Source organism: Ptychodera flava, chromosome 2 (assembly GCF_041260155.1).
Source record: "Ptychodera flava strain L36383 chromosome 2, AS_Pfla_20210202, whole genome shotgun sequence".
In the NCBI taxonomy this organism is placed as follows: Eukaryota; Metazoa; Hemichordata; class Enteropneusta; family Ptychoderidae; genus Ptychodera; species Ptychodera flava.
Window position 1 is genome coordinate 7,145,670 of NC_091929.1, and position 11,523 is coordinate 7,157,192.

At 42.3% G+C, this 11,523-nt stretch overlaps 2 protein-coding genes across 2 annotated transcripts; both read right to left on the minus strand.

The window, feature by feature from the left end:
* Positions 1-1,228: 1,228 nt before the first annotated feature.
* Positions 1,229-2,680, minus strand: LOC139124127 (uncharacterized). Its single transcript, XM_070690273.1, has one exon. The coding sequence runs from the start codon at positions 2,678-2,680 to the stop codon at positions 1,229-1,231; it is 1,452 nt and encodes a 483-aa protein (XP_070546374.1).
* A 185-nt stretch (positions 2,681-2,865) lies between these two features.
* On the minus strand, positions 2,866-3,555 carry LOC139124139 (uncharacterized). Its single transcript, XM_070690282.1, has one exon. It carries the CDS (start codon positions 3,553-3,555, stop codon positions 2,866-2,868), a length of 690 nt encoding a protein of 229 aa, XP_070546383.1.
* Between the last annotated feature and the right edge of the window lie 7,968 nt (positions 3,556-11,523).

The window sequence follows — 11,523 nt, forward strand, 5'->3', positions numbered from 1 at the left end:
AATCTACTTCAACTAAAAGGTCTCAAAGTTGTACTATAAACGTAATCAGAGTCGTTGAATATGTCCATTATAGCATTCATTGTTCACATACTTCAATGTCCTTGGCCTTTTGTTAGGCACACGTGCTCTTAGAGTCTCACAATGGAATAAGGCTATTCAATGTTCCTTCAAGAATGTCTGCTTTAAAGTCACAAAAGAATCAACTGAATTGCTTACCGATTTTGTGTAGGGTTGTATAAGACTATCGCATCAACAGGTTCAAAGCTGTTTCATCAAAATGGTCTTTACAAGCAATCTTGGCGAGAACTGTAGCCGGTCACTTTCAGAGACATGTCCACTCTCTGAAGGTCTAACTTAAAGTGTCTAAAAGCACGCTTGGAATGGCTGCATGTGTGCAGTGCGTAATACAAAAGATAAACATTTAAGGACGGAAGTTGATGGTGACTCATGACTTTGAATTTGAACTATGGCCAAATAATGGGATGTTGATTTGACCGTAACATTCCGGTCCCCTAATTGTGTAGATGTGACTCGGAACAATTATAAATCCAATATTCTAAACTGGTCAAAATTCAATCTAACTAAACAAACATGAATAATATACTGTTCATATATCACTACGAAAAAGATTAAAGTTCTTAGCTGTTCTTGTGTCCTTCAGACGAATCTTCAATAGTGTCGGCCTCCAGGAGCACACACAACTTATCCACTGGACGTCGTAGAGTAGTCGCTCTGGTCTTGACTTCTGCAAACCTGACGAGTCCCTTCTTGTCTTTCATCACTTCGGTGATTCTGCCCATGGACCAGGAGTTCCTCGGTGCTGTGTTGTCGATGATCAACACCACGTCTCCAGCGTTGAGGTTTCTTTTGATCTCAAGCCACTTCTGTCTCTCTTGTAGCAACGGGAGATATTCTTTCATCCATCTCTTCCAGAATATATCTGCCAGGTACTGCACTTGTCTCCATCGACGGCGTACGTAGTTGTCATTCTTCTGAAACAAGCCGGGTGGCAGGGCCTGTTTTGGTTTCAGCATTAACAGGTGGTGGGTGTTAATGCCTCTAGATCGTTCGGATCTTCTGACAGCCTGGTGATCGGTCGGCTGTTAATTATGGCTTCCACTTCGCAGAACAGCGTTCGGAGTGCTTCATCTGACATGCGAAGTGGTTGTTCTTTGAGCAAGGAAAAGATGATTTTCCTTATGGTTCTGATGTGACGCTCCCATACTCCTCAAAAGTGGGAACCTGCTGGGGGGTTAAATTCCCATTTGATGTCTTGTTGGTGGAGCATCTCAGCTATCTTCTCTTGGTTCCATCTCTTGATACTCTCCTTCAGCTCTTTGTCGGCTGCGACGAAGTTAGTCCCGTTGTCCGATCTGATGGACCTAACTTGTCCTCTTCGTGCTATAAATCTTCTGATGGCGTTGATGCACGAATCTGTATCTAATGAGCAGGCTACTTCTAAGTGTACCGCACGAGTCGCCATACATGTGAAGATTGCTCCATACCTCTTCTCTGTGACACGGCCACGTTTGACTTCCATTGGTCCGAAGTAATCTACACCTGTGCGAGTGAATGGTGGCTCTTCGGGGGTGATGCGGTCCTTAGGTAGGTCTGACATCTTCTGCTCACAAACTTTTGCTCTATATTTTCTACAGATGACACATTTGGTTACGAGGTTGCGGATTGCTGTAGGCGCCCGTAGAATCCAATATTTCTCTCTTAGCTTCGCCAGCATCGAGTTCCTTCCAAGATGTCCGACTTCTTTGTGGGTTTCTTGGAGTATGATTGTTGACACTGGTGAGTCTTTAGGCAGCACTATCGGGTGCTTGCTGTCTGGTGACACTGAGGCACGTTCCAGGCGTCCGCCAACTCGTATTATTCCTTTATCCAAAATTGGGTCCAGCTTATATAATGGGCTGTATCTCCTGACTTGCTTCTTTCGTTGAAGGAGTGCCATTTCATCTGGAAAGTGCTTTCGCTGCACATACTTCATGATTGCATCTTCTGCCCTTTGCAGATTCTCTAATGAAACAGGTGGGATTGTTGTTTCACAACTCTTCTGGCTAGTATCTGCGTTGGTGTCTTCATCGCCTTCCTTTCTTTTGCGGCATTTATCTTGAAGGTTTTTCTTTGCTAACAGGAACCATCCGACTATTTTCTTTAGTTTCATCATGCTGGAGTAGCGTAGTAAGATCTTCTCTACCCCAAACTCTTGCTCTACTAGTACGGTGCTGTACACGGATGCTTCCCGCTTGACTTCTGGGTCTTTATTACATAGCGCTCTTGAGATGTCCTGTTGTGTAGGCCATTCGCTTTCTCGTTTCCACAGGAAATCTGGTCCGCGCAGCCATCTTTTGTTTTGCAGGAACTTGTCTACCGTTAGTCCCCTAGATGCGTCGTCTGCTGGGTTGGATTTTGTGTCGACGTACTTCCACTGTTTACTATCCGAACCTTCACGTATAATGTTGATCCGGTTGGCTACGAAGGTGTGGAATCGGGATGTTTCATTGGCGCAGTACTTAATCACTGATGTGCTGTCTGTCCAGAAGTATACCTTGTCGTTCTTAATGTCGAGTTCTTCCTCCAACATTCTGTTCATTCTCACGGCCACTGTAGCTGCTGTCAGCTCCAGGCGTGGGATGGTAATTTTCTTCAGTGGTGCAACCCTTGCTTTTCCCATAAGGAAGGCGCAGTGAATTCTTCCGTTTTCATTTATGAGTCTAATATACGATGCGACACCGTATCCATATTCACTGGCGTCAGAAAAGTGATGTATCTCACGTACCTTGACTTCGCCAAAGTCTGCTGGTTTGTAGCACCTCTGAGTTGATACGTTTTCTAGTTTTGGAAGATCTGATAGCCATCTTAGCCACTTCCTTTCTTCCGATCGTCTTCTTTGATCTTTGCATCCCAGCCAATACCTCTACGACACAAGTCTTGAAGTAGTATTCTTGCAGGTAGGATGAATGGAGCTGCAAGTCCAATGGGATCGTATACTGAGCTGATAATTGATAGTATGCCTCTTCTCGTTGGAGGCCGGCTTTCAATGTTGATCTGGAATCCTATGGTGTCTGACTCGACCGACCATGAAGTACCTAGGGCACGCTCTACTGGTAGGCAGTCGTATTCCAGCTTCAGGTCTTTGATTTCCTTAGCTCTTTCTTCTTTTGGTATAGTCTCCAATACTTCACGGCTGTTGCTCACCCACTTTGTTAGACGGAAACCGCCCTTCTTGCAAGCAGCAGTCAGATCTTGTGTCAACTTGATTGCCTTCTTTGCATTTTCTACCGACTTGAGGCAATCATCTACGTAGAAGTCTCTCTTTATTGTTTTGACAACTTCCTTGTTGAATAGGTGGCTGTTGTCGTCGGCCATCTTGTGTAGTGCTGTGTTCGCGCAGCTCGGGGATGATACTGCACCGAACAGGTGAACCATCATTTTATAGACTCTTGGAGGGCTTTCTATGTTTCCATCTGGCCACCAATAGAAGCGTAGACAGTCACTGTCCTCTTCTCTAACCTTTACCTGGTGGAACATAGCCTCTATGTCTGCCATTAAAGCGATTGGTTCCTGTCGAAATCGTAATAACACTCCTAGTAGATTATTCGTCAGATCCGGCCCTTGTAGTAATAGGTTGTTCAACGACACACCTTGGAACTTTGCTGAACAGTCAAAGACAACGCGGATCTTCTCTTGGTTTCTTCGGATGATATACTCCATGGTGGGGTATATACCATACCTTTCCGTCGTCTCGATCTAACTCGTCGTTAGGGACTTGTATTGCGTATCCCTTCTCAATTATGTCTGCCATGAACTTCTGGTAGTCGGCATGGAACTTTGGGTTGTTTCTCAACTTTCTTTCAAGGCCTTTAAATCGTTGTAAGGCATAGTGCTGATTGTCCGGCAGTCGAACTCTTTCATTTTTGAATGGAAGTCCCATTTTGTAGTGTCCGTCTGCTAGCTCAATGGTTTCCTTTACTTTCTGCATGAACTTCTTGTCTTCTTGGGAGTGCTCCCTTTTGTCATCTATCATGCGCTCAGGAAAATCAAGGTCAATGGAATGTCGCACTAACCTGTCTAGTTTATCCAATTCTTCCATATCCTCTACGGCCACAACTTCTGTTCTGTAGCTGGGAGGATGTTGCCCTTGTTCGTTCAATCTGACTACGTGCCAGGGGATCCATCCTACGCGTGTTCTGCATGCGTGAGGGGTTGAGTCCGGACCACGTATTGTTTCCAGAGGGGTAAATACTGCTGTTTCTCCGGTACCTATCATCAGTCCTATTTCGGCATCTATTCTTGGAAGCCTTATATTCTTCAAATGCGGCCATCTCATGAGATCCTCTTGACGGGGAAAGTAGTCTTCAGAGACGCCTATCTCTGGTTTAGTGTATACTGTTTTCAGCTCTACTTGTGGCTCTGAACGGTCTAGGTTGTAAACTTCTATGCCAGTGACTTTGTCGCAGGTGTGGCTGCCTAAGCCATTCACTGTATTTACCGTCAGCTTTGTCTTTCTGCCTGTGGCTCCAAGTTTTCTCTGTAACGCTTCTGTGCAGAATGATATGACACTACCTGTGTCCAGAAAGGCATAAGTCTGTACCATTCTATTTGAGCCTTTCAACTTCACCTTGACAGGGATAATAGTCAGCAGGACCTTGCAGTTATCATCATCACCACCGGTGTCATCGTCTTGACCACCGGTCCCCATAAAGGACTGTACTTGGTCCACCTCTGCCGTGGTGCAGTGTACTGCGACACTCTCCGTCTGTACTGGTCTCTTTGAATCCTCATCTTTATCAGTTGTCGGTCGACGATCCTGATGTAGCACTGTTGGATGTTTTCCTTGGCATTTGGAGTATTTAGCTTTCTGCTTGCATTGCCTACTCCGGTGACCAGGTTTCAGACAGCCAAAACATACACCTTGGTTTCTCAGAAAGTTAACAGTATCTTCTTGACTGGCTGCAATCAATTGTTCGCAACTGTCGAAAGAATGATTGTTATCTTGGCAGTGCAGGCATGGTTTCTGTTGAGCCTTGTTTGGTTTGGAGGTTGAAGTGTTGCTCTTCTTGCTCCCTTGGTTCGTCTTCTTGTCTGCGCTTGTAACGCTAGTGGCGAAAGATTGTTCAACTTTGTCTGTACCTCTCTTCTTTTTCACTGGATTGTCGAGGCTAGCCATTGCTTGTCTACTGTAGTCCGGGCATGACAGTCTGCTTGCTTCGGACTTCACCAGATCGACGAGGTCTTCAAATCTTACTCTTTTCTTGGCTTTGCGTATCTTCGCTGTGCGTTTACTCCAAGAATCTTGAATAAAGTAAGGAAGCTTCTTGACGATCCGTTTCATATTTTCTGAATGTTCTAGTATTTCTAGGCCATCAACGCATCGGGTTGCTGTCTTACATCGATTCAAGAAGATGGCGAACTTGTCTAACGAGGCAACGTTGTCTGGCTTGATTGGAGGCCAGTCCAAAACCTTCCTCAGGTAGGCGTTGGCTATCTTGTGTGGATCACCATAGCGCTCTTCCAGCTCCTCCATGGCACCTTGATATGCTTCACTTGCATCTATACCCGCATACCCTTGAACTATTTCATGGGCTGTGCCTTCCGTGAACTGTCTCAGCAGAGTGAGTGTATCTTTATCATCTTCGGCAGTCGGTACAAGTTTGGTCTCAAACTCATCTATGAATGATCTGTACTCCATGATGTTACCGTCAAACTTCTTTATCACTGTGGACATTTTCTTTATTGCTCTGATCATGGCCCACTGTGCAGAGTCACGTGTCGTCTTACTCATGTTACTGCTACTGCTTCTGATGGAAATTCTGGAAGCTGCTACACTGACTTCTTCTTCTAAATCATCCGCCTCACTGTCATTCTCCCTTTTTATTGTAGGAGTTTCCTTCTTATACACTCGTACTGGTGTTGTGGTCTTTCGTGGTTTTGTTCTGGACACAATGGATTCGTCCTCCAGTGGTTCAGTCTTAATATTGATGGCGATATCGTCCTCGAATTCGTCGCCAAAAAACTTATTCAGAGATCTAGCTCTGGCGTCGGCTACGGCAATCTTTGTGTCAAGTTCATGTTGCTCCTCCTTGAGTTGAAGCTCGTGTCTTGCCATGGCCCGCTCCATTTCTTGCCTCTCCCGTGTTCTTGGAGTTGAAGCTTATACTTAGCACGCTCAATCTCTTGCTTCTTCTTGAGCTTAGCTGACCTTGCCAACAGTTCAGCCTTTTCCCTTTCATCTGCTAGTTTGGTGGCTGAGAGTGCACTGTGGCTCGTATGATGGCTGACCCCACTCTGGCTGCCAACTACAGACGGCTTCGGTGTGCCGACTTGAGAGACACTATCTTCTGGTCCTACATCCTCTTGTGGATGAATTGGTGTGGGGTTCACAATTGGTGTTGGGTTCGCTTCCTGTTTGCTCACCCATGCAGTGGTGTCTTTAAAGAAGGTCCCAAAAACGTCTTCGACATCGGCCAGCCAACGTAGGCGTTTGTCTGGCACCTGATCCTTTGGGAGTAAACTTTCGTATTCATCGCACGTGTCTGCAAAGACTTGATGCAGCTCCTTCCACACTTCAAACTTCAGTTTGACTGTGAATAGGTCTGCCTTATCAGCGATGAGGTCTTGTATTTTCGTGGACTTTTGGGTTAGTGCACTCGCTGTTTTCTCTAAGAAGCCACCTTTAGTAGATAACTCATATTTAAGTCCTTTTTCGGACAGTGTTCTGTCTCGGCCGCTACGCCTGGGTTCTTGCAATTCCTTTTCCGGTGACGAAGTTCTTGATTTCTTTTCTTCGTCTTCCATGGTTTGACTTAGGTGAATATCACAAGTCCGATACAAAATCGTTAATGAGAAATGTAGCGCGCAAACAAATTCCTTAAGACTCAAAATTATTTGTCTGCAACTACTATGCAATAGTCGTCTACAACTGATATTCCGTAATGCGTTCCCTCTTAAATAAGACGAAGCAAATATCCGATCTAAGTTTCACATGGTTTATTCGAATATAGGCATGTCTTCCAGACTGAGAACAACAAATTCTCTGAGTAGAATGTTGTACTACAAACGTTGAGAACGTTTGGGAACGATTAACTGAAAACAAATCAAAACAAAAGGATACAGGAAGTGAGAACTAAGCTACGTTCACACTATGACACAGGAAGTAAATACTCTCTTTGACCAGGAAGTAAATACACTCTATGACACAGGAAATTAGAAACAGGAAGTAACTAACAGGAAGTAACTAACAGGAAGTAATACTCCCTCTAAGATGACTCAGGGTCAAAGGTCATAATAGGTGGGGTGGTCACGTGACCCACCTCAGTAAACGCCCTCTAACGATGACTGGACGTTTACTTTCGTTGACAAAATCTCATTTGCATAAAAGCAGCCCTGACTTAATGACAATACGCTGCTTTGAAACAATCACTAACTCAAAGATGCATAAGAATACAATCACTAAAATCTACTTCAACTAAAAGGTCTCAAAAGGTTGTACTATAAACGTAATCAGAGTCGTTGAATATGTCCATCATAGCATTCATTGTTCACATACTTCAATGTCCTTGGCCTTTTGTTAGGCACACGTGCTCTTAGAGTCTCACAATGGAATAAGGCTATTCAATGTTCCTTCAAGAATGTCTGCTTTAAAGTCACAAAAGAAACAACTGAATTGCTTACCGATTTTGTGTAGGGTTGTATAAGACTATCGCATCAACAGGTTCAAAGCTGTTTCATCAAAATGGTCTTTACAAGCAATCTTGGCGAGAACTGTAGCCGGTCACTTTCAGAGACATGTCCACTCTCTGAAGGTCTACTTAAAGTGTCTAAAAGCACGCTTAGAATGGCTGCATGTGCGCAGTGCGTAATACAAAAGATAAACATTTAAGGACGGAAGTTGATGGTGACTCATGACTTTGAATTTGAACTATGGCCAAATAAGGGGATGTTGATTTTGACCGTAACACGCTCCATCATGCTGGTTTTCATTTTCACCGACTCCTCGGCTACCATCAGACTGCAATTCAGGAAAATGTCTTTTTTATACATTAGGGGAAGTACGGCACATATATTTGAATCAAAAGAAACAAGTCCTGGTTTAGCATTCGCATCATATTAATCAAACAATATGAAGATAGCTAAAATGACGAATATTGTAGCACAGAATCTCTTCTAAGGAGAATGAATGAATGTAATCTCAGCGGAGTACACATGAGAGACACTGGTTCCGTAGAATGAAAAAAAATATTTCCTCACCATAAGCACATTCATGTCACTGTGTTTCATTGCACTGTTGTAAACAGTTACTTTTAAAGAGCAGTTGAAGTCGTCCTCAGGCATGATGGTTGTTGTTTTTGAGTCAAGATCAACATCTACATGATAGCTGGAAGTCCGGGTCATTCTGGACTAGACAGTGGCATGTTTCTGTAGTGCATTCGTCATCGGCTTCTCCCTGTCGAAAGAAAGATTCGAAGCTTTATCTGTCTATAATTGTAATGAGTTCATTCAAGGGCCCAAACAGGTAAAGGGGGACTTTTGATGTCAGTGCTCAGCTAGAAACCAGTTACTAACTGAAGCTACTAACAAAAACGACCACGACAATTAACTGAAAGTTCACATTGTTTTGAGTTGAAATGATACACTTTTGCATATTTTGTTGTTTGTTACATAACTACGAATACCATAATTCGAAATAGTTCAGAGGTTTGGTTTTGGGAAAAAACTACAATCGCATGCACCTCTTCTAAAAAGGATGGCACTTTATCGCCAGTAGTTAGGGCTGGAATTAACAGTATTGATTTACACATATTGTTAATAGTCGCGCCAGCGACTTACTACGCATGATCAAGATCCATACACTATTCGAGTCACCGGAATGCCAAAACTAAATTCACGGACGCCGCCATTTGACACGTAAACTCGCCACTAATAAAGTATATCACTGCCATTAGCCAATGAGTATTATTCTCCACCTCATTATTGATACAAGATATCGTTACCATCACGCTTTAAAAAAGAAAAATAGAGAAATCTGTCGTGCATGTGAAGGAGGATACACGCCGAGAATGTTAGGTTTCAATTTGAAGACTGCCAGTGTTCACTTTTAGAAAAGCGCCCCCTGTGTCAATAACTAGATGCCTAGATGCAAAAATTACCAGTTTTGGTAAACTTTCCTATTTGTATCCTATTTTTGACAGATTAAACAGAAAAGCTCTACCTTAAGGGTATGACAAAATGTGTAAGAACTGTTTTCACCAGAAGGTAAACTGAGTGTTTGAATTTAATATTTACGCAACGCGTAGTGGTCCTACTAATGTATATGGCAAGTACAATTATTTCTATTCTATTCTGTTTTAAGGAATCCTAAATCAATACTTTTATTGACCAAGTAAACGTCGACGTTGAATCTTCAGATAGAAATACAATTTCTAATCATAACACCAAGGGGCAAGCCCTTTGTTGGCTAAAACTGATATAAATTTTAACACTTGTTCTAACGTCTTTTGTCGGTGTCAATATAAATATGAAAGAATTTTCTTTTTTACTTTATTTTACGACATAAGAAGCCTTGATTCAGTGTTGAAATCTGTTTGTGTACTTATATTTGGGATTTTGGCAAAAAGTGTATTGAATGTACATGTTTCACAAATTAACTTATAATGATAACTTTAATCAAGCCTGTCGTTAAATTGTGGTCAATACAATTAAGGCACAACCCATCGATTCGAATTCCTGTAGTAAACCGTTACTTTTTGAATTTCCTTAGGTGTTCATGCTAGTAAAATGAGATAGACTTTTATCAAAAAAATCAAAATAAATGTTTTATAAACCTATATATGTGTAATTCAAATATAGTAACAAAGGAGTTAGAAAGTCTTCAGAAAGACTAATTTAGAGACTTTGCACTTCTCTTTTGCAGATGAAGTGTGACATTTTTAAAATCAAAGTCAAATTCAGAATTGACGTACGTGAGATATCTCCTGGTAGCAGTGCTTCAAATATGTTTGTGTCTAACAATATTATGTCTCTGGGGGAAGTTATCCGACAAAGTATTTACAACTGTAAATGCAGAATTGATAGATCTTCAAACGCATTGATTTCTGTCATATGTAATTCAGACTGGAATTGCCAAAGTAAGATTTTCCGTCTCCGGAGGAAACAGTTGTACACAATTTAAGTCTTTCTTTCGCAAGTGTTTCTCATTCTCTCTGTTTCTTCTTTCTGAGTTTTTTCTTTGTTTCTGATAATTTCAGTTTAATTTTTCTTTTGTTTGTGTAATGCTGATATGGACACATTGTCTGAAATAAACTTTAATAATAATATACGTTTTACGTAAATGTGAACGCGCATCTATAGAATCTACATTGGCGCATGTGCAAAAATCGTTTGGCTACGCGTTGCTGACCCGTTCCGAGTGTGGCACAATTCGGCTCGGCTTGAGTCCCCGTAGTCTGTTTCCGCACACAGACGCACGACGTCTTTTAAAATCACTTGTCTGTAACTTTAATGTTGAAACATGCATTTTATTAATAACTGTGCAAACGGAAATCGTGCGGCAGCTATGAGAATCCGTGGCACAATTCGGCCAACCAATAAACCAATTTGCATTTTCAAAAAAGAAAATCGAAATGGAGCTAATTTTCAATTTTCAAATGGTTTTATCATCTTGATTATTAACTTTTAGGCCTATTTCTAAATTTAAAATCTTTGGGCTGAGATTGAAAAATAGGAAACAGGTGTATACTGCTGTGAGGATGGCACTTTACGGCCATTCAAATTTCCCTCTGACAAACTCTATTTCCCACAATACGTATTTCCGTTTTTTCAATTTCCAATATACCAAATGTCCGATTTTCCCATTTCATTTGGGGCGTGGCTCAGTATCTTTTCATACTATGGCGGAAATAACTGTATCGAATTGGAATTAAGGTGCAACATTTATCTCAGTGTGACCAAATGTACTGGGGCGGGGCTTGGTTACGATAATTGGCATAAGATACTTTTAAAAATTAGCGGGAATGAGGGACTGGTCAGTTTCTTCGGCCTTGGAGGCCGGTGGATTCATGGGGGTCACCCTGTTTTTCACTATGGTGATTGTGTCACCTATTTTGAAATGCGCATGCCCAATTAGGGGGTCAGTGTGTTTTTAAGTTTTGACACGGGCTCATACTTGCCTAAAATGCATCAAATGCATCGTGCTAGCCATGAATTTCATCATTCAGTTTCATTTTTCGGCGCGCCCTTCGGACGCGTAACTTCACTAATATGAGGTTATTACGAAAATACCGCAAAGGATGCACGAGGACATTGGCGCAGCGTATCGCTCGGTGCGAAGCTGAGGGTGATGCACGGCGCCAATGTCCTAGTGCATCGTTTGCGGTATTTTCGTGATAACCTTATTATTATACATCTTACATTCTTCACCGGGACATCAAATTGTCTAGCTGTGGAAACGCAGCTATCTGTTGGCGGGTAGGGTGCGTGGCTATGCAGGTCATCAAAAGGTCAACCCCGCCTTTTGAT